The sequence below is a fragment of the Schistocerca piceifrons genome, chromosome 5 (genome assembly GCF_021461385.2).
Source record: "Schistocerca piceifrons isolate TAMUIC-IGC-003096 chromosome 5, iqSchPice1.1, whole genome shotgun sequence".
Taxonomy (NCBI): Eukaryota; Metazoa; Arthropoda; class Insecta; order Orthoptera; family Acrididae; genus Schistocerca; species Schistocerca piceifrons.
The window spans coordinates 596,267,257-596,294,322 of NC_060142.1; the positions used below are offsets into that span (position 1 = coordinate 596,267,257).

General features: G+C 41.0%; 1 protein-coding gene across 4 annotated transcripts in view; it reads left to right on the forward strand.

Annotated features, from left to right (window-relative positions):
• Positions 1-27,066, forward strand: part of LOC124798136 (GPI ethanolamine phosphate transferase 1) — a 260,616-nt gene that overhangs the window by 12,006 nt on the left and 221,544 nt on the right. For all 4 annotated transcript variants that reach the window (XR_007016923.1, XM_047261405.1, XM_047261406.1 and 1 more), the window contains exon 2: positions 9,707-9,827. Coding sequence is in view for 3 of the 4 variants with exons in the window: in XM_047261405.1 (XP_047117361.1) it covers positions 9,707-9,827 (121 nt within the window). In the remaining variant the exon portion in view is untranslated. The remainder of the gene's footprint in view (positions 1-9,706; positions 9,828-27,066) is intronic.

Sequence of the window (27,066 nt, forward strand, 5' to 3'; positions counted from 1 at the left end):
CTGTAAGGGATATTACAGGAACCGTACTGACTACAATCGAGTGTCAGGTGGAGCTTGCGTTTATGTCCTAAACTTGGTCTGTAGTGAACATGTGCCCCTTGAAACCCCTCTTGTAGCTGTGGCTGTCAGAATAAGGACGACACAGGGAATAACTGTCTGCAATGTACATCTTCCTCCAGATGGTGCAGTACCCCTGAGTGTATTAGCTGCACTGATTGATCGACTGCCTAAACCTTTCCTACTTCTGGAGATTTTAATGCCCAAAACCCCTTGTGGGGTGGTACCATACTTACTGGCCAAGGCAGAGGTGTCGAAACTTTACTGTTGCAATTCGACCTCTGCCTCTTAAATACTGGGGCCACCACACATATCAGTTGTGGCTTGTGGTTGTTACTCGGCCATTGATTTATCAATTTGCATCCCAGGACTTCTCCCATCTATCCACTGGAGAGCACATGACGACCTGTGTGGTAGTGACCACTTCCCCATCTTCCTGTCATGACCCCAGCGGCAGGCACACAGACACCTACCCATATGGGCTTTGAACAAGGCGGACTGGAGAGCTTTCACTTCTGCTGTCACCGCTGAATCTTCCCCACACGGTAACATCGATGTGATGGTTGAGCAGGTGACTAGCACAATTGTTTCTGTTGTGGATTGGCAAGACAGCCAATCCACTATGAGAGGAAGCCGAAAGGCACGCGTTTTAGCTCACACAGGCTGGCGTGAGGCCTGGAACAGGTCAAGGAAATGAGACTAGCAAAAAATGTACGTAGCTGTTGGAATACTTAACTTTAATCCGTAAATGGTGAACATCGCTCTTGACGGTACATGTTTTACAGCATCAATAGTAACTGGTAATTGCGCTTTGCTAGGTCGTAGCAAATGACGTAGCTGAAGGCTATGCTAACTATCGTCTCGGCAAATGGGAGCGTAATTTGTCAGTGAACCATCGCTAGCAAAGTCGGCTGTACAACTGGGGCGAGTGCTAGGAAGTCTCTCTAGACCTGCCGTGTGGCGGCGCTCAGTCTGCAATCACCGATAGTGGCGACACGCGGGTCCGACGTATACTAATGGACCGCGGCTGATTTAAAGGCTACCACCTAGCAAGTGTGGTGTCTGGCGGTGACACCACAGTTTCTGCGGCAGAAAATGCGATCCCTCGCTCTTTAGGGTGCCCAAGGCGTAAGACAGGCCTTAGTGGATGCCGCAAGTCGCTGAATCAATTAAGGAGCGTTGGTGAGCTCTACAGCGGCATAAGCGGCACCCTTCCCTGGAGCACCTCATAGCCTTTAAATGGCTCCATGCCCGAGTTCACTACCTCATCAAACAATGGAAGAAGGAGTGTTGGGAGAGATACGTCTCCACCATTGGGTGCCACACGTCACCTTCCCAAGTCTGGGCAAAGATCAAACGTCTTTTCGGGTACCAGGCCCCAACAGCTGTCCCCGGTGCTACCATAAATGGCAAGTTATGTACTGACGAAAACACGATTGCCTAGCACTTTGCTCGAGCCTCTGTGTCGGAGAATTACCCCCAGCCTTTTGCACACTCAAACGGCGGCTGGAAGGGAACGTCCTCTCATTCACTACATGCTGCAGTGAATCCTGTAACACCCCATTTACTGAGTGAGAGCTCCTCAGTGCCCTTGCACATTGCCCCGACACAGCTCCTGGGCCTGATACCATCCACAGCCGGATGATTAAACATCTCTCATCTGACTACAAGTGACATCTTCTCGTCGTCTTCAACTGGATCTGGTGCGATGGCGTCTTTCTGTCGCAATGGTGGGAAAGCACCATCATTCCAGTGCTCAAACCCAGTAAAAACCCACTTGATGCGGATAGTTATCGGCCCATCAGCCTCACCTATGTTCTTTGTAAGCTGCTGGAATGTATGGTATGTCGGTGGTTGGGTTGGGTCCTGGAGTCATATGGCTTGGTGGCTCCATGTCAGTGCGGCTTCCGCCAGGGTCACTCTACCACTGATAATCTTGTGTCCGTCGAGTCTGCCATCCGAACAACCTTTTCTAGATGACAACCCATGAATGCCGTCTTTTTTGACTTACGTAAAGCATACGACACGACTTGGTGTCATCATATCCTTGCCACATTGGATGAGTGGGGTCTCTGCGGACCACTCCCGATTTTTATCCAAAACTTCCTGTCTCTCTGTACTTTCCGTGTCCAAGTTGGTGACTACCATAGTTCTATCCATATCCAAGAGAATTGAGTCCCACAGGCCTCTGTATTAAGTGTCTCTCCATTTTTTGTGGCCATTAACGGTCTAGCAGCAGCTGTCGACCCCTCCGTCTCATGTTCTCTGTATGCAGACACCTTCTGCATTTTGTATTGCTGCTCCAGTACTGTTGTTGCTGAGCGGCGCCTCCAGGGAGCCATCCACAAGGTGCCGTCATGGGCTCTAGCCCACGGCTTCCAGTTTTCAGCCGCAAAGTCGTGTGTCATGCACTTCTGTCGGCCATTCATCCAGAACCCGCACTTTACCTTAATGGCAATCCACTCACTGTAGTGGAGACATATCAGTTCCTAGGACTGGATTTTGACTCTCGATTGACTTGGCTCCCTCATCTTTGTCAGCTTAAGCAGAAGTACTGGCAGCACCTCAATGCCCTCCGTTGCCTGAGCAACACCAATTGGGGTGCAGATTGCTGTACACTGCTGCAGCTCTACAGAGCCCTTATCCAATCCAGAATTGACTATGGGAGTGTGGTTTATGGTTCGACAGCACCTTCAGCATTGCATTTACTCGACACTGTGCACCACTGAGGGGTTCGATTAGCGACAGGTGCTTTTAGGACAAGTCCGGTGACCAGCGTACTGGTGAAGGTTGGTGTCCCTCCACAGCAGATCAGACGTGCACAACTGCTCGCCACTTACACAGCACACATTCATAGTTCCCCTGAGCATCCAAATTACTGTCTCCTTTTCCTGCCCGTGGCAGTCCATCTCCTGTGTCGGCATCCCAGATTGGGGCTAATAATTGTGGTTTGCATGTGCTCCCTTCTCTCCGAACTGGAGTCCTTCCCTTTACCACCTCTACTTGCTGTCTGTTCGCGTATGCCCCCATAGTGTGCGCCTCGGCCGCAGCTTTGTGTGGACCTTTTGCATGGCCCTAAGGACTCCCTTAACCCCGCCGCTCTCCACTGTCACTTCCTCTCAATTCTTGACGTGTTCCGGGGCTCTGAAATGGTTTACACCGACGGCTCAATAGCTGATGGTCACGTAGGCTTTGCATATGTTCATGGAGGACATATTGAGAAGCACTCCTTGCCAGTTGGCAGCAGTGTTTTCACTGTAAAGGTGGCGGCCATATCTCATGCTCTTGAGTACATATGCTCATGCCCTGGTGAGCCATTTCTCCTGTGCACTGACTCACTGAGCAGCCTACAAGCTATCGACCAGTGCTATCCTTGCCACCCTCTGGTAGCGTCCATTCAGGAGTCCACCTATGTCCTGGAACAGTCCCGCCGTTCCGTCCCGCCGTTCCATGGTGTTTGTGTGGACCCCCGGACACGTCGGAATCCACGGCAAAGAACTTTCCAACAGGCTGGCCAAACAGGCGACACAGAAACCGCTTCTGGATTTAGGCGTCTCCGAAGCTGACCTGCGTTCCATCTTCACCGCAGGGTTTTGCTGCTTTGAGAGACGGAATGGCATAACAGCACGCACAACAAACTGTGTGTCATTAAGGAGACTATGAATGTGTGGAAGTCTTCTGTGCAGGCCTCTCGCAGGGAATCAGTTGTCCTCTGCCGGCTCTGCATTGGCCACACATGGCTAACGCATGGTTACCTACTCCATCGCGAGGACCCACCTCAGTGTCGCTGTGGCTCCCAAATGACAGTTGTCCACCCCTTGCTGGATTGCCCACTTTCGGCCGCTCTACAGCAGACTTTTAACTTTCCCAGCACCCTACCTTCGGTGTTGGGCAACAATGCCTCCACAGCAGCTCTAGTTTTACATTTTATCCATGAGAGTGGGTTTTATAGTTCTCTGTAGGTTTTAGCACATGTCCTTTGTCCCTCTGTGTCCTCCACTGTAGTGTTTTTAGGGTGGAGGTTTTAACGTGTTTCAGAGTGGCAGGCTTTCCCTTTTTATTCTTGTGGTTGGCCAACCACTGTATTCTGCTTTCATGTTTTACTCTCTTCTGTTTCTAGCATCTCTCTGTTGTTTTCTTGTCCTCTTTTGTTCCTTTTAGTGTTTGTTGCCTTCCCTTCATTCTAGTGGCTTTTCCTTTCTTTCTGTTTTGTGTTATATGTTTTGTCCTTTTTATTCTCACACTTGTGGCATTGTTTTATTAGGAACAAGGGACTGAAGACCTCGTAGTTTGGTCCCTTTTCCCGCCTTTAAACCAACCAACCAATGACCCTCATCAACTGTCAGCGGTCTCTGTCAGTCAACAGAAGAAGTCAGCCTCTACACTTTTGTGCTGTACATGTCTCTTCACATTTCCACTTCACTATCACATCGGAAACAATGGACTTAGGGGTGTTTAGGACACGAGTGATACCCAATCACCTGACCACATTCGAAGTCTGTGATTTCCGTGGAGTGCCCCATTCTGCTCTCTCACGGTGTCTAATGACTACTGAGGTTATTGCTATCTAGTACTTGGCAGTAGGTGGCAGTACGATGCACCTAATATGAAAAATGTATGTTTCTGGGGTGTCCGGATACTTTTGATCACATACTGTAGCTCAGTCAGTAAGAATAATACCTGTGAAAATGAAGGTTCTTGGCTAAAGTCTGAGTCTGGCACACAGTCTTCAAAACAGCACACATTCTGCTGCAGATTTTAATGTTCATTGCGGCACATGTTGTTGATTATTTAGCCAAACATCGTGTATTAATGTGCAATGTGCAGGTACAGAACACAGAAGCTGGGAACACCCACCAGTCACTAGGACCTCTGACAAAACCTACTCGTAGAACACAATCATGCTTGGGCTTGGATGGTGATTCATAAAACTTTCAGTCAAGAGTATTGCACTCATTGTCCCACAAAGCTGTTTGCAGTGTGGTTTTGTTAGCAGGCCATTCATATTTATTCCCAACACAACTATCTTTGAGGATGCTTACCTTAAGGACACTAATAGCTACATAGTGTAAACATCTGGGTTGGATATTCAAATGTACTCTGATCAGGTTCCTTATTGTTACTAAGATGTAGTTAGAGGTAATTATATAAAGCAGAAGTTGATCCATTACTGATCTGTGTTGTTATAGTCACAGCATTTATCACTCCACTCTGAAGGCAGTGGCTCGGTATATCCCCTCTAGCTTTTTAACTGGGTGTCTTCTAATTTAAAACATAAATAAAAAAAATAAGAATACCTGTTTCTGTTATTCATGTAAGATGAAAACCATCTGCAAGGTACATCACCAATATTGCAATACCTAAGCTTCTCTAAAAGAACAGTGTCAGCTGTACAGTCATACACATCGTCACAGGTGCCGATTCCATGGGGCCTGAGGGCATGCGAGCCCCCTCAAAAATTCGTCTGGGGGGGGGGGGGGGCGTGGGGGGTGGCAGAGCCCCCCTCCCAATAATTTAAGAAAATTATTAGCTATATTATGCTTTGTAAAATCATAAAATTATTTTGGAATTTTTTATTTTCCTTGTTTGGTGATAGTTACCTTTTAAAATACATTCATTGATGAGTTAAAACAAATAATTATTATGGTAGTAAGCAGGTTAACTGAAAAAGAGTGATGTGAATCTTGATAGTGTCATGGTGCTGCGGGCACACTTAAAATTTGTCCTGGCTTGTGAACCTTCGGGTAAAGCCCGGCGCAGGCGACATCAAAAGGACTGGAGCAGAAGTGCCTGGAACCCTCTGCCTTGATGCTTCGAGACATTACGATGCCGCGCTCTATATAAACTCCACGCTGCTGTCGCAGTCATTTAGTGTGGACTATTTTATATTGACTATATTTTATTCGTTTACTTTAGTCTCTTAGTATTGTGAATTAAGTTTGCAATGGATAAATTTGTTTCCAAAAAGCCGCGATTGTAAGTTGATGACACTGCAAGTCAGCCTCCAGCAATTACTGTGTCATCAATTGCTTCGTCATCTTCAGGCGAGAACTGTTCACAGCCGAAACCTGGAAAATCCAGTAAGGGAAAATCATTTCAGCAGTCTTGGTGGATCAAATATACATGGCTAGAATATGAAGCATCTACCGAAAAAGTTTTCTGCAAAACCTGCAAAGAGGCAGATGCTAAAAATCTATTACAATTTTCTTCAAAAAAAAGAAGACTTTATTGGCTTATACGAGGCCCCCAATACTGAATCACAAACTCTGTTTAGTATTTTAAAAGACATTTTTGCTCGTCTTCATTTGTCAATGGATAACTTAAGAGGACAGTTCTATGATGGTGCCTCGAATATAAGAGGTAAGTTCAAAGGATTAAAAAAGTTGGTTTTGGATCTACAACCAAAAGCACATTGTGTGCACTGCACTGCTCACTGTTTAGATTTTATGTCTATGAGGAATATTATGGCTTTAGCCAAGGACTTAATAAACACTGTAAGGGAGTCCAACAAAGGGATGGGACTTTTGACTTTTCAGAAGCGTACGCTGTGAGAGTGCCAATGACCAAGCTGGTGTACGGCCCCTTTGCCCGACTCAATGGATTATGCGAGCTTCTAGTATCTTGAGAATATTGAAAATCTTTGAAGAACTTCTAGAGTTTTTTGTAACATTTTCTGCAGAGGACAAAACAGAGGCAGGTTACAAATGTGCAGGCTACCATGAGTCAGTGTTACAATTCAAGACTTATTTCTTTTTACGTCTTTATTGCCATGCAATGAGCCCAGTAGAGGATGTCAATGAAAAAATTTCAATGTCCTCGTCTACGTGTTGCTGATCTGGAAAAAATATATGAGGGCTTGATTTGTAAATTGAAGGGAAGGCATGATAGTTTTGAACACTTTTTGGAATTGTGTTTAAAAGAAAAACCTTCAAAAGTTGATTTTTCACTTCCTCGGAATCAAAGTATACCAAAGAAGTATGAAAACAACGAAGCCAGCTCATCGCACACTCTCAAAACCCCAAAGGAATACTACAAAGCTATTTACATTGAAGTGTGTGAAATGGTGCAATCTTGCATTACTGAGCGGTTTGCTTCAACTGGACTCACACAGGTCATTGCAGTTGAACAAGAGTGCTTCCTTTTAGTAAACAGAAGTGAAACTAATTTGGGAAAATCAACTGAGTTTTTCAAAAATGACCTAGATATTGAAAGACTGCACCTACACTTGAATATGTTAACCAATATCGCTAATAAAAAACAACTAGTCTTAAAAAACATGCATGATTTAAGAAAGTACATTACACAAGAGCCTGCAGTTGGAGAAATGTTATGTGAAGTAGTGAAGTGCATTAAGCTTCTGCAAGTAGTTCCAATCACGACAGCAACAGCAGAATGGTCATTTAGCGCCCGTAGACGTCTAAAGTTATATATCCTATCAACAATGGGACAGAAGCGATTGAACAACTTGGCTGTTCTTCAAGCCCACTGAGATGTTTTGGATGAATTGGATATCCGACCAGTCATCAATGACTTCATATTCAGTGATCCAGTCAGATGGTCAACATTTACACCTTTCTAAAGACACTCTATCCCTAATAATGGCATTTAGAGCAACATTTAAAATCTTTATAAAATAGAGAATTAAATACATTCATAATGTTAAATTTTCAGTTTCAAAATACAGGGTGATTCAAAAAGAATACCACAACTTTAGGAATTTAAAACTCTGCAACGACAAAAGGCAGAGCTAAGCACTATCTGTCGGCGAATTAAGGGAGCTATAAAGTTTTATTTAGTTGTACATTTCTGTGCCATTTCAGCCAATAAAGTTTTTGGTCCCTTTTTCTTCGAAGGTGCTACTGTAAATGGACTACAGTATCTGGAGATGTTAGAGAATTGGCTGTTCCCTCAGCTCGAACAAGAAGCACAACAATTCATATTTCAGCAGGATGGAGCGCCACCACATTGGCACTTACCTGTCCGTAACTACTTGAACGTCAACTACCCGAGGCGATGGATCGGCCGCCAGGCAGCCCGTGAGCCCGTGACAGAGCACTTCATCACTGGCCTCCAAGAAGCCCTGATCTTACCCCCTGCGATTTTTTCTTATGGGGGTATGTTAAGGATATGGTGTTTCGGCCACCTCTCCCAGCCACCATTGATGATTTGGAACGAGAAATAACAGCAGCTATCCAAACTGTTACGCCTGATATGCTACAGAGAGTTTGGAACGAGTTGGAGTATCGGGTTGATATTGCTCGAGTGTCTGGAGGGGGCCATATTGAACATCTCTGAACATGTTTTTGAGTGAAAAAAAACCTTTTTAAATACTCTTTGTAATGATGTATAACAGAAGGTTATATTATGTTTCCTTCATTAAATACACATTTTTAAAGTTGTGGTATTCTTTTTGAATCACCCTGTATTAGTACTAGTTTAGTCCTGTATTACTATGTTACTATAGTACTGTATTAGTTATTTTCAAATACTTAAATATTTTTAGGGTGTAAGACCCAATTAAAACCTGCTATTTACATACTTTTTGACTGAAAGTATTAGACATACTGTATTAACTTTATTAACTGTATTAAAGCATTAACTTTGAGATGTTGTTTTTATTTAATGAACCCTGAGCCTTATTCAGAGTAAGCTTAAATTAGCTGATTAATAAAGTGCTATTACTGTGCGACAGCAATATTTTATGTTTTATTCTTTTGATGATAGTTTAGGATTTATTTAAATATAATTTCAGTCTCTTCAGAGCTATTTATTCACTGCTCTGTAATAGTCTATGAGCATGATTATTACTGTAAATTAAATTAGCTTTTTACAAAAATACTGTGGGTGTTTATGTTTTGTTTCTTTTTTTCAAAGCCAAAAAATGTGTCAGACTTGTCGAGTTTCCCGGACTGTCAAGTTATTGAGAGAGTCCAGTTTTCGGGGTTCTAGCGTGTGTGTGCGCGCGCGCGCCCCTCCCCCCCCCCCCACACACACTGTGTGCGCGCGCGCCCCCCCCCCCCCCCCCCCCACACACACACACATTGGTCTACGCTTAATTTGGCATAATTCTTTTATTGTGTCATGTATGTAGTCTCTCTCTGTGATGTGGAACGTGCCAGTTACTAATATCAATAATTTCCCATGCTACTTTTTGATTCTGAATCAGATATTTATTTTGTAAGCCAAATTGCACAATCCACATAAATATAAAAAAAATTGTAATCACTTCATATTTTGTCTAATCAAAGATTCTTCTTCTAAAATGAAACATGAATTTGAAATTGTTCAATACGTTATTACTATGATTTGCAACTAAATAACATGCACTTTTCTGCCTGTTCAGTGCCATTGTCATGGCTAAATGTGATATTATGTGCACATAACAGGTTTTCATGTGGGTTTGGTATTACACTCCATTTCTGCAGATGAAGGACAAACATTAACTGAAATGGAGAATAGATTATTGTTTCCTTATTATGTGATGCTCTTTATCTTCTATGTAACATGAATCTCTATCATGTACAAAGAAGGGTATCTGAAGTGTATTTTTTGGTAAGATAGAGGATTTCTTGTACTCTGTGGTACAGTTTGATAATTGTTCTGTTAAAAACATGTTGATTATCTCCTTTCTCTCTCCCTCTCTCTTTAGGTTCATTGTGGAAACAAGAGGAACTTGGGGTATTTCACATACTAGGGTACCAACAGAGACTAGACCAGGCCATGTTGCAATTATTGCTGGACTGTATGAAGATCCTTCTGCGGTAGCAAGGGTAAGAAAAATATTTTGTCACTAATGTTTAAGAATAACTTCAAAAACAGTGAGGTGACAAAAGTCTTGGGATAGTGATATGCACATATACAGATGGCAGTAATATCACATACACAAGGTACAAAAGGAGGCTGCATTGACGGAGCTGTCATTTGTACGGGTGATTCATGTGTAAAGGTTTTCAGTGTGATTGTGGCCACATGATGGGACCTGAAAGACTTTGTATATGGAGTGGTAGTTGGAGTTAGATGCATGGGACATTCCATTTCAGAAACCCTTAAGGAATTCAATATTCTGAGGTCTACTTTGTCAAGAGTATGCCAAGAATACGAAATTTCAGTCATTATCTCTTACCGCAGACAAGGTGGCCAACAGTCCCGTCACCTAATGACTGAGGGCAGCAGAATTTCTGTAGAGTTATCAGTGCTAACATGCAAGCAACTGAAATAACCACAGAAATCAGTAGGATATGTGTGATGAACATATCCGTTAGGACAGTCTGGTGAATTTGGTGTTAATGGTCTATGGCTTCAGACAACAGATGCATATGTCTCTACTAACAGAACAACATCACCTGCAGCGCCTCTCCTGGGCTCATGATGATATAGGTTGGACCCTAGATGACTAGAGAACAGTGGCCTCATCAGATGAGTCCCAATTTTAGTTGGTAAGAACTGAAGGTAGGTTTCAAGTATGGTACAGACCACACGAAGCTATCTAACCAAGTTGTCTACAAGGCACTATGGAAGCTGGTTGTGGCTCCATATTGTTATGGACTGGGTCCTCCAGTCCAACTGAATGTATCATTGACTGGAAATGGTTACATTTGGCTACTTGGAGACTGTTTGCAGCCATTCATGGATTTCATGTTCCCAACAACGATGGATTTTTATGGATGACAATACGTCACATCGCTGGTCCACAAATATTCGCAGTTGATTTGAATAATATTCTCGACAGTATGAGCGAATGATTTGGCCAATCAGAATCCTGACATGAATCCCATTGAGCATTTATGGGATGTAATCGAGAGGTCAATACTTGCACAGAATCCTGCACTGACAACATGTTGACAAGTATGTATGGCTATAGAGGCAGCATTGTGCAGTGTTTCTGCAGGAACTTCCATTGACTTGTTGTGTGCATGCCGTGTCGAGTTACTGCACTATGCCAGACAAAAGGAGGCCTGACAATATTGGGAGGTATCCAATGACTTTTGTCTCCTCGGTGTATAATCATCCTACAAAAGCAAAGAACGGCCATGATTCCAAGAGTTCACAAGATATTCACCATAACAGTAACTACAGTTCTATGGTTCTAGACATCGAGCTGAATCTGAAAGGTAAATTCATAACTATGTACTATTGATATCCCACCATGAACCATGGATCTTGCCATGGTGAGATGCCTTGCATATCTTAATGATGCAGATTGCCAAACTGTTGATGCAATCACACTGAAAGGGGGGGGGGGGGGAGTGGTTATCTGTGGAGTCACCTGACTAAACATATGTTCTTTGAAAAGGGGCAGCAGTTGAAAGTATGGGGAAATTACAGCTATTATATTTCCTGGGGACATGCAGCTGTATAATGTATGATTTTATGATTATGTCCTCCCCTTGGGTAAAATATTCCTAAAGTAGAACAGTTCCCCACTTACATTGGAAATGCAGCTCTACTACGTGATATTATGATGATGGCATCCCCTTGGATAAAAGATTCTTAGAGTTGAATAGTTCCATACTCAAACCTCCAGGTGAGAACTACTTAGTAGGTTGTTGATGTTAGGAGAAACAAATCAAGCATTGTGGGGATTGGAGTGTATGAAGTTCTCATACAGTTTTAAAAAAATATGAACTGTTAAATATTGGATTGTTTGTCACAATAGGTTGAGTAAAAGCTTGATTTGTACAGAACACATTTGTCAAAACACGTCAACCGGTCTCTCACTATACAAACATGTTACCCTCATAGCCGGTAACAACTGAGTGTTTGCTTCTTGCTGTCAGATTCCCTTCCTGCACCCCTTGCCTGGTGTCAGACTACAGAGGGTGTGTTCACTACACAAATACAATGTAAAACATATCTCTGATAACATATGTAAGTACTTATTGTATTTAAATGGAGGCTGTGACTCGTATTGTCACCAAGTGTTAGATCCCTTGATCAGGTAGGTAGGCTGATTAGAGAAATTATGAAGAGAAATGGGTGGATTGAAATTAGATATAGTAGTGAAGGAAGTGCAGTGGGAGGAAGAGCATAAATACTGGTCGGGTGAGTACAAGATTAGTGGCAGTAGGTCAAGTAGGGGCATTGCAGGAGAAGGGCTAATAATGAATAAGAAAATAGGAGTGTAGTATAGCTACTGCAAACGGCATGGTGAATGGCTTATGATTATTAAGCTAGACGAAAAGAAAACCTCCACTACATAGCACAAGTTTTATTTCCATGAGAGCTCTGCAGACGAAGCGATTGGAAGAATGTGTAATGAGATAAAAGAAATTATTGAAATAGTTAAGGGAGGTGGAAACTTAATTTGATAGTAGGAAAAATGATAGGAGGACCAGAGCCGTACCAAGGTGATCCTGTGTTTCTTAAAATGAACTATAACGTTCAATCGATACAGGTGGCCATAATGTAGGTGCAACCACAACAAAGGAGTGTCTGTAAAGAGGCCAGGCCTTTTCAGAAGTTTATTGATTGATCTACCCTTGTTTTTAGTAGTTGATGGATTGATATGCCTTTGTAACAGCAACCAGCATGGCCTTGCTGTGCTGATGCTGCAAAGGGCTGAAAGCAAGGGGAAACCAGAGCTATGGCTTTTTTCTTCCAAGGGAATGCTGCCGCACTGAATGGGAAGGATCCCTGGATAGTGACTACTTACGAGGATTTCGTCACCAGGAGAAATAAAATTGGTTTTCTGTGGGTTGGAGCATGGCATGGTAGATATCTCAGTCAGGTAGGCAGATTACAGAATTTAAAAAGAGAAATGGATAGGTTGAAGTTAGATATAGTGGGAGTTAGTGAAGTCCAGTAGCAGGAAAAACATAACTTGTGGTCCTGTCAGTACAAGGTTATCAACAAAAAATCAGACGGAAATAATGCAGGAGTAGGTCTAATAATGAATAAGGCAATAGGAATGTGGGTAAGCTACTATGAACAGCATTATGAATACTTCATTGTAGCAAAGATACACACAAAGCCAGTGGCCATACAACTTTATATATGCGTACTATTTCCATAGATGATGAAGAGATTGACAGAATGCATGACAAGATAAAGGAAATTGCTCATATATAGTTGTGATGGGTAGCTGGAATTCAGTAGTATGAAAAAAAGAGAAAAATAATAGAACAGCATGTGCTGGGGGAGAGGAATGAAAAGAGGAAGCCACTAGGTAGAATTTTGCACAGAGCATAATTGAATTGTCGTCAGTATTTGATTTAAGAATCATGTAAGATGGTGGTATATGTAGAAGACACCTATGGACACTGGAATGTTTCAGAGTGATTATGTAATGGTAAGACAGAGATTTCAGAACTAGATTTCAATGGGTAAGACATCTTCAGGGGCAGATGTGAACTTGGACAATTTATTGGTTATCAACTGCAGGACAGAACTCAAAAAATGCAAAAATGTAGGAAATTAAGATAATGATGACACTTGAATAAATTGAAAGAACCAGAGGTTGTTGAGAGTTTTGCAAGGAGCATTAACAACATTCAGTTGAAACTGGGGAAAGGAATACAATAGAAAATGAATCAATAGCTCTGAGAGGTGAAATGGTGAGGCAGCAGAGGTTTGCATAGGTAAAAAGACAATACTTAGTAGAAATCCTTGAATATAACAGGAGATATTGAATTTAATTGATGAAAGGAATAAGTATAGAAATGAAGCCGGCGAAAGGCAATACAAATGTCTAAAAATTAAATTGTCAAAAGATTAAGCAGGAAGGGGTAGGCCAGTGCCGTATTAAGAAGGGGAAAGCTGAAAGATGGAGGGTTATGGTCCCTACAAGGGAAATGAACTTGAAGAAAATAATATAAAAGGATTCTTGTTAAACAGAACTGCGGCAGATGTTGAATATTCCTTGTTTAACAAGAATGTTTAACAAGAATGCATTCTTACACTCTTGGTTATCCACAATATAAAGTGTGTTGATTATAGCAAGGGAAGAGGAAGTAGGTGAAGTTGAGCTGGAAGACCTGCTGATGCGAGAAGAATTTGACACAGCACTGGAAGATGTAAGTGGAAATGAGTCCCCTGAAATAAGGACGTTCCCTCAGAATCCTTGGAAGAGCTAACCATGAGAAAACTATTCCACTCACAAGGGGAGGCCACCAATTGTGAAATTCAGATTCGATTCTTACTGTGCATCATAAAAGCTCATAGCCAGAGGTGTAATGTGGCAAAGCAAAAAGATGCACTTCTCAGCCGTTGTCGAGAAAATCGACAGTTAAAAGAAACCATTGCGGTGAAATACTCTCTACGCTTACTAATTTTCTATGTCGTCATGGCGCAGCGGTAAGCGCTCGGGTTCGTAATCCGAAGGTCGCCGGATCGAATCTCACGTCAAGCAACTTTTTTTTATTATTTGTATATATATTCACACACACATATACTTGAAATAAATCCAATCCATCATCCACCACCAATTGTCTTCTCCGATTTTTGCCGATATGATACGATACGCGTGGTATGCATCAAACCTGGGGAACGATAGAACAATTTTTCAGAATGTCAATCAGGTGTGTTTCCCAACAGATAATTTAAAAAACAATTGTTCTTGTAAAAAGGCATTCTTTTATCAGATGTGCTCGATGTCGTGCTGTGTTCTGCTTTCCATGTTTCTATGATAACTATCACTCTGGTTCGTGCGATACTCCAGCTACTTCTGGTCACTAATTGTTAATTATGTGAGAGTGTATACCGAACTTATCAATAAATTGTATCCACTTGAATATTATTTGTGATATTGTGTTTTATTTCAAGTTTTATTTTTCCACGACAAACGACGTTCAACAACTTATTATATGCATAATTGTTGCAACTGATTGCCAGGAAATTTTTATTTTTTTTAATTTTGTGTGTGTGTGTGTGTGTGTGTGTGTGTGTGTGTGTGTGTGTGTGTGTGTGTGTGTGGCGCTGGCACGTCTATCGATGATATATTTGAATTACAAAAGAAACAAATAATAAAAAAAAGTTGCATGGCGCGAGATTTGATCCGGCGACCTTTGGATTACGCACCCGAGCGCTTACCGCTGTGCCACGACGCTGTAGAAAACTAATAATCGTAGAGAGAATTTCACCGTAACGGTTTCTTTTAACTGTCGATTTTCTCGACAACGGTTGAGAAGTGCATCTTGGTGCTTTGCCACATTACACCTCTGGCCATGAGCTTTTGTCATGCGCAGTATGAATCGAATCTGAATTTCACAATTGGCGGCCTCCCCTTGTCAGTGTGCAAGACATATGACACAGGTGAAATATACTCAGATTTCAGGAAGCATATAATAATTTCAATTCCAAAGAACCCAGGTGCAGGAAGCTGTAAGTTCTACAAACCATCAGTTATGGTTTAAAAATATTGACACGAATTATTTACAGAAGATTGGAAACACTGGTAGAGGCTGACCTTGGGGAGGAACAGTTTGGGTTCTACAGAAATGTAGAAACGCGTGAGGCAGTACTGACCCTACGACTTGTCCAAGACGAAAGGTTGAACAAAGACAAACTTATGTTTACAGCATATGTAAATTTAGAAAAAGCTTTTGACAGTGTGAACTGGATTTTAATCATTGAAATTTTAAAGATAGCTGGGATACGATACAATGACGGAAAGGTAATTTACAACTTCTAGAGAAACCACATGGCAATTATAAAACTGGAAGGAATTGAAAGAGAAGCAGTTGTTGAGAATGGAGTGGGACACGTGTATCCTATCCCTGAAGTTATTCAGCAAACTGTGAAGGAAACTGAAAGGAAATTTTGAAAGGGAATTAGTATTTAGGAAGAAGACGTAAGGACTTTGCAATTTGCATAATTCTGTTAGCGATGGCTGAGGTCTTGAAAGAGCAGTGAAATTGATTGGATAGTGTCTTCAATGGTCGAAGTAGAGAGGATATAAAATGTAGACTGGCAATGGCAAGGAAAGCGTTTCTGAAGAAGAGAAATTTGTTAACATCGAATATAGATTTAAGTGTCAGGAAGTCGTTTCTGAAAGAATTTGTATGGAGCATAGCCATGTATGGAAGTGAAACATGAACGATAAATAGTTTGGACAAGAAGAGATTAGAAGCTTTCGAAATGTGGTGGTACAGAAGAATGCTGAAGATTAGATGGGTAGATCATATAACTAAGGAGGTACTGAATAGGATTGGGGAGAAGAGAAGTTTGTGGCACAACTTGACTAGAAAAAGGGATCGGTTGGTAGGACATGTTCTGAGGCATCAAGGGATCACCAATTTAGTATTGGAGGGCAGCGTGGAGGGTAAAAATCGTAGAGGGAGACCAAGAGATGAATACACTAAACAGATTCAGAAGGATGTAGGTTGCAGTAGGTACTGGGAGATGAAGAAGCTTGCACAGGTTAGAGTAGCATGGAGAGCCGCATCAAACCAGTCTCAGGACTGAAGACCACAACAACAACAACAGTGTCTTCAAAATAGATTGTGAGTTGAGCATCGGTAAAAGTAAAACAATGGTGATGGAATGAAGTCGTCGTGGTAATAGATTTAGATTATGAAACGAGACAGTGAAAATAGTAGGCTGCTGATGGCCAAAGTACAGAAGAAATAAAATGCATACTGGCAATAGCATGGAAAGCTGTTCTGAAAACATGGAATTTGTTAACTTTTAATATAATCAGAAGTCATAAGAAATCTTTTCTGAAGGTATTTGTTTGGAATATAGCATTGTATGTAAATGAAATGTGGATGAAGGGCAATTGTGACAGAGAATAGAAGCTTTTGCAATGTCGCACTGCAGAAGAATGAATGCTGAAGCTTAGATTGGTAAATGGAATAACAAATAAAAATGGGGGGGGGGGGAATTTAGGTACAACTAGACTAAAAGAAGGAATCAGTGGGTAGGACATATACTGAGACATCAAGGGATTACCAATTTGGTAATTGGGGGAGGAGGGGGGTTGGGGAACTTAGGGGGAGCCCAAGATATGAATACAGTAAGCAGGTTCAAATAGGCGTAGGTTGCAGCAGTTATACAGAGGTGGTGAGACTCGCACAGAATAGGCTAGAGTAAATAGTTGTATCAAAACAGTCTTTGGGCTGAAGGTAACAACAACAGCAAATGGACAAATACTGCAGAGAACTAATTAAATACATCATTGTTGTAAATTAATGACAAATTGTATAAACTTTCTAAACAGTGACGTATCTCTTATATTTTTATATCAGCTACTGCACACTGATTTTAATATGATGTACAACAAATAACCGATTTTATTTGTTCCTCGTAAATTATTAATAGTGCATAATCATTAATTGAAAATAAAAGAGAAAGGGCTATAAACAAGTGTTGAGGACATATTCTTTTCGAAAAAATATTTTTATTTTAGTTTCTATTTCTTTTTGTTATATTTGACAACAAAATCTACTGCAAGTATTTCAGTATAAAATAAAGAGCATCTCCTTTGCATGGTTGCTAACAGAAAATTAAAGTAAAATGAAATAGTTTGTTATATTTAAGAACTGTTTGCCATTTTACTTATTATTCCGTTAAATAATTTTAAGCATCCCAAGCTTAAACAGTTTCGCTTCAGTCCTCAGTTTCACTTCAATCCTCACTTGGCAGAAATCTGCAAAAATCAGAAGCCTTTGGTCACATAGCATATCTGCTTCATTGCCCACTTGCCAACCTTTAAAATCCGACAATACCACAGCAGATTTGCAGCAAATACTCCAGTGCTGAACATGAGCTTGCTGTACAGTCAGCAGCTGTATGAAGTAAGTGTACTATTCAAGACCGGTTCGAGAACATTTTTCAACACAAGTAACTTATCATCTGGCACCTCTCCTCTCCTGCTTTTTCCATTGTATTCTTCCACCCATTTAATTCTTTGTTGTGATACACACTGTTTACAAATCTTGCACTTGGCTCCTGGCTGTCCTCTCATTGTGGCACCCCGAGTGGTCACTACTAATTACGATACATCCTGTGTAGAAAATTTACAGTGTGCCTCTCCTGGTACTCCTTTCGCCTTGGTGCCTCAAGTCTGTTTGGTAGTAGTTACTTCTTTATGATGTTGCTTGGAAGAACTGACACTGTGACAACAGCGTGCGTTTATAGCCCGGGTGAGGGAAAGGCACCATTTTGCAGGCAGGGCGATTGAAATCATTTACTGCTCTTTCCCCACCCTCTCTGTGTGTGCACCATTCACAGGGGCCAATCTCGCCGAGGCCTCGATACAGTTCTGAGGAGGACATGGGCTGGGGTAAAAGACTGGAAGGGGAAGCCATCTGGTATAAATTTTCACAGAGCAGAATTTAATTATTCCAGACACTATATTTATGAACCATTGAGTCCGGACTTGGCTGCCAGAGACAGTGATCATATCTTGTGTGAGCTACATTTGCGTGAATGTGTGTATGTTGTCTATTTCAGAAGAAGACCTTCTGGCCAAAAGCTAATGTGCCTAGTAATCTTTTTGCTGTGCCCGTCTGTGATGTCTCCCCTGTAGGGTGAGGGGATGTATCCTTATCGTAATATCTTCATTGAACAAGGTTGTACATGTTGAAGGGGTGTATAAACACCACAATATTTTAGATCAATTGTGTAATGTGGAGACAGATTTTGAAACCAGATTTTAAACTACTCTGAATCTCCTTGTCTAATTTTTATGCTGCACTTTTGTGACAAAGCAACATGCGTAAACCGTTTTTCGGTGAGCAGGAATAATCACACATAAGCTTCTCAGAGCACTAGAATCTAGAGAAAATACGACAGTGCTATGGATGCATGGAAAAAATCAAATTTTCCTTCAGGAAAATTTGTTGGCCAAGGTGTCCACTTAAGACCATTGCAATGAAGTAAAAGTTTGTTATCTATTTGGGGCTGTCGTTGCAAACATTGCAATTGAAATTAAACCATTTATTTCACAGGTAAATGGATGAAAGTGTAAAGCCAAGAATAAATATTATATTTTTATATTAAAATAGTCTGAATTGTTCTGGTTTCTGGCTGCATGCAGTGTTTAGCGCAATAATTGCTATTTATTTTTAGTGACATCATTTTAATTGGAAAACAGAACAGCTTTTAATATAATTACCTGGATCATCTTAAAATCAATTTAAACATATTTTTTCCACTCTCACCAGAGATTTTTTTTTTTATTTTTATTTTTTTTTAAGGGAACGCCAAATATGACAGCAATTTGCTGTTAAAGTTGAGAGAGTTATGTCAGAAATGGCTCCGCAAATTAATGCATTTTCTTTTTTGGGCTCATAAAAATTTGCTTATGTTCTGTAAAGTTGCTGAAAGCAGATCATTTAAGCAAGAGTAAAAATTCTGATTAATTTCAGTAATTTAAGCAAGAGGTAGAAATGGTGAGTGACCAAAAGTATTTAGGCTTATAGTTAGTACAAGTGAGAGAAATTCATTGCAACTATGGTGTATGTAAAACACTTACTTTTCTCTTTGAACATTAGATCAATATTTTCTGTTGTCTTTTAGTTACGGGTGACACCAATTTTTTCTTATTTGTTGAAAATGACTAAACTCCTGCACCCTGCTTCTAGCTGTGGGAAATAGTGAAAAACAAAACTAAAATAAAGTTTGACTATTTTCCATTGCTCTTAATTAATATTTACTGTTAAAAAAAAAAAAAAAAATAAATAAAAAAAAAAAAATATCCTACTTCTGGCATTTACACTAACTAATCTATATTACCACTAATGTTGTTTTATCAATAAACTTTCAGCTCCAGAAAAACTTTGTGTGTTTCTGGTAGTAGGAAAACTTTTTCAGCTTTCCCTAGTCACAGATTATTAAGACTTGTGTCTTATGACCTCTGCCCAATTCAAGTAAAATGTGTTTGCTCCATAGTGACTATAAATAGGAACTGGGACAAACTAGAAGCATTCTTTACTACCACCAAAATTATAACAGGGCCTCCAACTATGTTGTCACATTGGAGTGTTCTTAGCAATTATTGTTATCTGGAACCAGACCCAGATCTTGCTGGCAGTTTCAACTTTGTTGGTACTGGACACTCCTGGTGTACTTGCTTTTTAACGTCTCCAACCTGGCTAAGGTACAATAATATGTGTATGTCTATACAAATAATAAAACTGCAAAACCATCTCATCTATACATTGAAAATGCTTGCCAACAACTGAATGTGGGTGATGTAGGGAATGTAACAGAATATAATAAGACTACTCTTAAAAACTTGGACTGTCTGTCTCAACATGCTAATCTACAAAACTGCTAGATGAACTGTCAAGGGGTTGTCACAGGTAACTTGAGCATAGCTTGAGACAGCATGCAGACTGTATTTCATCAATATCAGATTATGGGAAAAAATTTTAATTTAAAATTTTAGCAGTGTGCTCAGATTAGTTTGGATGCTGACCTACTTCAGTGACATGATCATCATGACATAGTATACCAAAGACCCAATAGATGGCGCTGTTACTCCCCCCCCCCCCCCCCCCCCCCTTAGTGACAGAATTATTTTCAGTGTTTTCTGAAGTTTACATCAGTGACAGAATTAAGTGCCACGATCTTATCTTTATGAATACAGACTAACATATGGTTCATCCAAACAATGCCAGATGTTGTACTTGTGCTTGTTTTTACAAACAAGGAGTGGACCTACTCCTCCTTCTGATATACAGACAATTATCAGAATATCCCCCTCATCAAGATACTTGCTGAGAACACCACTTACTTGATGATAACAAGCACCAAGATGATGACACTCTGGCTGAAGTAGGCGTTAAGGACAATGTGCATTGATTGCATCATTTCTTTGCCATTTCGCTGGTATTTTGTGCCCTTCCTGACACTGCACTGTTTTGGCAAAAACACCATGCTAAGATGGCTGAAGACTTTTCTAGGAATTTTGGACAAAATATTGTAAGGGAACAGAACTACAGATTGTGTGACTGTGCTCTTAATGCTTAGTGGCTATTCAAAATTTGGTTACATCTGTAGGAAGAAATCCTCTCCCTCAGCTCGGGTGCCAGCACCTTTAGTAGAAGATGAATTCATCGACAGAGAGAATACAGTGGAAATGAGTTACAATCCAGCAGAACATGTGGAAAACTTGCAAAATGGATCCAAAACCTAATGGAAGAACGGCGCACAATATTCAGATGCCTTTATGGGTGTGTCTACAGTAATACGGGAGACATTTTTTTCTGGTTGCATCTTGTGGGACAGGGAAAACGTTCCTCACTAAAACCATATCGGCACAATTACGAGCCCAAGGACAATTAGCTGTTGCTTTATTGGGAATCACAGCCACTTTGTTACCTGATGGTAAAACTGCTCTTACAATGTTTAAACTCGTGATAGATTTGGTTATCAGTGAACACAGTTTTTGTGACACCTCTAGGAACAATGACAAAGCCAGGGTTCTATGTGATTGCTGCTCTTGTAACCGGAAAAGGGAAATGTATCTGACAGCAAGAAAGAGTAGTGACCCAGAAACTATCAAAAATTATAAAAACTACTGTGTTATATTAAGAAAAGTTATTAAAAAATCCAGGAGTATGTGTATCATGTCTGAAATCAGCAACTCTGATAATAAAATTAAAACAATTTGGAATATTATTAAAAGAGAAACAGGTCAACCAAGAGCAGAGGAAGACAGTATTGCCGTCAAATTGAATGAAAACTTTACGAACAAAAAGTCAGAAGTTGAAAATATTTTTAATAATCATTTTCTAAATGTTGTGGATATAGTAGGATCCAGGTGTTCATTAGAAGACGCTAGGCTGTTAATGGAAGAGGCCATACCTATGCAATTTGATACAATTGAAATCTCACCCACTTCTCCCTCTGAAATTAGGAAAATAATAAACTTGCTTAAAAGCAAAAACTCACATGGAATTGATGGAATTTCCAGCAAAATACTAAAAGCTTGTTTTCAACAGATAAGTAAGATTCTCAGCCACCTGTGTAATAGCTCTCTGGAACAGGGCATTTTCCCTGATAGACTGAAATATGCTATTGTTATACCTTTGCATAAAAAGGGGGATAGATCTGATGTCAACAATTACCATCCAATCTCCCTTCTAACAGCTTTATCCAAAATTTTTGAGAAAGTAATGTATTCAAGAGTAGCTTCACATATGTGTAAAAATGAAGTACTAACAAAATGTCAGTTTGGTTTCCAGAAAGGTTTTTCAACAGAAAATGCCATATATGCTTTCACCAGTCAAATTTTGAATGATCTGAATAACCAAACACCACCCATTGGGATTTTTTGTGATCTCTCAAAGGCTTTTGATTGTGTAAATCATGAAATTCTGCTAGACAAGCTCAAGTATTGTGGCATGAGTGGGACAGTGCACAAATGGTTTAATTCGTACCTAACTGGAAGAGTGCAGAAAGTTGAAATAAGTAGTTCTCATAACATGCAAAGATCAGCACATTCCTCAAACTGGGGAACTATCAAGAATGGGATTCCACAGGGGTCAGTCTTGGGTCCTTTGTTGTTCTTATTATATATTAATGACTTGCCATTCTATATTCATGAAGAGGCAAAGTTAGTTCTCTTTGCTGATGATACAAGTATAGTAATCACACCTGACAAACAAGAATTAACTGATGAAATTGTCAATACTGTCTTTCAGAAAATTACCAAGTGGTTCCTTGTAAACGGACTCTCACTGAATTTTGATAAGACACAGTACATACAGTTCCGTACAGGGAATGGTATGACGCCATTAATAAATATAGACCTTAATCAGAAGCATATAGCTAAGGTAGAATATTCAAAATTTTTAGGTGTGTCCATTGATGAGAGATTAAATTGGAAGAAACGCATTGATGATCTGCTGAAATGTTTGAGTTCAGCTACTTATGCAATAAGGGTCATTGCAAATTTTGGTGATAAACATCTTAGTAAATTAGCTTACTATGCCTATTTTCACTCATTGCTTTCATATGGCATCATATTTTGGGGAATTCATCACTGAGGAATAAAGTATTTATTGCACAAAAGCGTGTAATCAGAATAATAGCTGGAGTCCACCCAAGATCATCCTGCAGACATTTATTTAAGGATCTAGGGATATTCACAGTAGCTTCTCAGTTTTAACAACCAAACCCAATTCAAAAGTAATAGCAGTGTGCATAACTACAATACTAGGAGAAAGGATGATCTTCACTATTCAAGATTAAATCTAACTTTGGCACAGAAAGGGGTGAATTATACTGGCACTAAAGTCTTTGGTCACTTACCAAATAGTATCAAAAGTCTGACAGATAACCAACAAGTATTTAAGAAGAAATTAAAAGAATTTCTGAATGACAACTCCTTCTACTCCATAGAGGAATTTTTAGATATAAATTAAGAAAAAAAAGAAAAAAAATATTTAAAAAATAAAAATAAAGAAAAACAAAAAACACAAAAAATAAAGTTGTTATATTAACTTAAGTATGTTGTTAAATTAACCTAATTATGTCATGTATTAGAAAATTCGACTCGTTCCACATCATTACGAAATATCGTATTCATGATCCATGGAACTAGTATTAATCTAATCTAATCTAATCAATAATATTGGTGGAGTACACCATGAGTAATCAAAAAGTAGTGGAGGCAGTTGATAGAATCCTCAGAGATATTAAGAAAAATGATCAGGTCATCGGTGGTGTTAAAATCCTTTTTGTGACAGCTTTAGGCAGACATTTTCAGTTGTACCACGGAAAACAAGGGCAGATGAGAAAGAGCACACTTGAAGATCTCACGTCTGTGGCGACACCATGCAGATGGACTTAACAGTGAACATGCAGCCATGAATAGGAGGCAATGCAAATGGACAGTAGTTATTTGATTTATTGTTAAAACTTCCTGTAAGAAGATGGTCAAATCATTTTGTCTGGTGATTTGTGCCCGTACAGTACTTTTGCTTCAATACCTTATTTCTTCAGTTTATGGTGATTACATGCAAACAACAATTCGTTAAAACTCTTGGCTTTGTAAAGGGCTGTGACAACTTGAAATGATCAAGCTGCAAGAATTAACTCAGACATACTCACTCATGTTGAGAGAGAAAAATTATTACTAGAGTCGTGTAGCAAGATGACTATACCAGTAATCCAGTGAAATTTTGACACTCTTGTTGTAACTCGCAATGTGGAAAACACAAGTTGACACTTCCAGAACAAGTGTATTTAATGATCTCACAGAACAATAGTTCACAGTGGGTGCAGTGTGTGGCAAGGTATGGCAAAACCACACGGCAAGGTGGGCACAGTAAAATTCTAGCTAGCTTAGTAAATAGTCTGATGAGCAAGAGCAGGCTGGGGGTGATCGCCAGGTGACAATTGGATATGTAGATGGCATGTCACAGGTTGCACTAGGAGACGTCTGCACGGCCATTGTGCACAATCACTTAGCTGCACTCTTCTCCCCCTGGCAGCCATGCTTCACAGTAGAGTGTTCCGAGTGACCATCACGTTACATGTGTCAGTCAAGCAAAGACAGCACATTGAATTACTACATCCCTTCTTACATGGGAAAGTGGCGAGCTGCATTTCAGTGAGCAGTTCCCAGTCCATGTGGACAGCAGTGTATGGCCGAAACAGCTGGAGTCTTGGTGGCCCCAACGCTGGTAGCAGAGGCCTCTCCAACGTCCATCTTACAAACATGGATAGAGGTGATTTTGATGGTGTGTCACCATCCGGTCCCCTGTGCCAGAGTGAACACTTAACTTCCCTGCTGCTGTTGGATGATGCAGGAATCCACTTGTCCTGACATCTGAAGCCCTATGCCTGCATGCAGATGCCCGCCCAGAAATGCGGAGACAGCACTGCAGATGGCCCCACAGGCGTTGGTAGCATGTGATGGAGGAGAGTATGGGGCTTACAGCCATTGAGGAGTTCCGTGAGACACTTTTCCCTGTCGGCATTGACCTGTAGGAACTCATAAAAAGTGTTAATGCTTCACTGTAGGAGCAGCTGCCACATATTCCTTCATCTGTGTTTTAAAAGTTTAGACAAGTCTTTCACCCTCACCATTTTTGGGGGTGGAAAGACTGAGACAGCAGGTGTTAAATGCTATTTCTGTAGCAGAACTCAACAAAAACCAGGTAACCAAAACGTGACATTGTCCAACAGTGTGAGAGTAGGTCCTACAGTAGCGAAAATTGTGCTGCACACTCTGACCTTAGCCCCGCATGTATGGACTGACAGTTGACCACTTACGGAAAGTTGGTGTACGCATTGAGGACAATCGGCCAGGTAGTACCCAGGAAGCAACCCGCCAAGTCAAGATGAACCCTTTCCCAGAGGCGTGAGGGTGTTGGCATGGGTGAGAGCGTTTGACAGTGTGCTACTTGCTATTGTTCACACTGATGACATTTGTGAACAAGATGTTCGGCTTGCCAGCCAACGCCCAGCCAGTACACATGGCACCAGGCGAGCAGTTTAGTTCCCAAAATGCCCTAACGACTATGGTGCATGAGCCATAAGAATGTCAGGCGCAGAGGTTCCAGTGGGACTGCCATGAAAGACCATTGATGTTTGGTTAGTAAGATCACTCTGTCGACCAGTATTAGCGGGTGTCACAAGTGGATGTAATGCCGCAACGGATTGGGGTCCAGACCTGTAATGTTGTCAGGCCAGCCCTGTTGTATGTACTGCCATATCAGTTGTACGAGGGTGTCCCTGGTTGTGGCCACAACCACAAGATCCTTCATGCTGTCAAAAGTGCCCACTGCCTGTTGAGCCTCTTTGCCCAGCAGGAAGCACAAGATATCGTCTTGGTCAAACTTCAGGTCGGGGGATGGAACGGCATGTCTGCATAGGCATGTTGAGTGGTATTGCAGAAGTGAATTTCGTAATTGTACCTGCTGAGAAAGAATGTCCAGTGCTGGAGGTGGTGGGTATTCCTCTCAGGTATTATATGCACAAACTAAGTTGACACTCGGCTCGATGGCTGATGGGAGTGACTGTAAATGGGAAATGTCTTTACGGACACTCCCATCGGCTGGCGCGCTGATTGTCAGCTTAGTCAGTGTGCATGTAGTAAGTTTGCTACAGGACTTAAGATGGATATCGTGGTCTTATAATCCTTAATGAGGTGAAACTTTGTTCTGTATAGGAATACGTGGAATTCCTTCAGCGCAAAGATGATCGTGAAGGGCTCTTTCTCGATTTGTGAATACCTCTGCTGTATGGCATTGAGCATCTTCAAGGCAAATGCAATTGGATATTCAGAGCCATCCTCGTCTCTCTGTGCCAGGACAGCCTCCAAGCGCCGTTCAGAGGCGTCTGCTGCTACCACTACCTGGTTGCCCGTTTGAAATGTGGTGAAACATGGTGCTGGCAGGAGGGCCTGCTTCAGGGTTTTGAATACCTGTTCTCATACCTCCAACAATACAAAAGGCACACCCTTCTCCTGCAGGTTGTTGAGTGGGTGCACGATCAATGGCACACCTGGGATAAATTTTCCGTAATTAGATTTTTTTCCCAGATAAAATAGACCTCCTTTGAATTTGTGGGGCGAGGAAGGGCAATGGTGGGTTCAACCAGTTTCTGTTTGGGTGTAATACGTTCACAGGACCAGTGTTTGAAAAAAAAAATAGAGAGAGAGAGAGAGAGAGAGAGAGAGAGATAGTGTGTGAGATTGCATTTAAGGTCTGTGGACTGGAGTGTGCGGAACAGCCACCACATGTTTCCTAAGTGTTCTTCCGTAGTGACCTCCGTCACTACAGTGTCATCTAGATAATTTATACAGCCTGAACCTTCCTGTAACAGTTGCTCAGAAATCTTTTGGTGCACTGGCCACCCGAAAACTAAGCGTCTGAAATGATGTAATCCATGCGGCCTGTTGACTACCAGGACATCCTGTGAGTCCTCATTGAGGGGTAGCTGTAAGCAAGTTTAGGAGAGATCGATCTTTATAAACTACTGGCTTCTGAAAGTACAGAGAGAAGCTCATCTGGGATAGATATCAATCTCTGACTGGGTATTGACATAACCTTAAAATCTCCACACAGGTCCAGTTTTCGTGATGTATTTTTCACAATAACAAAAGCTGTTGCC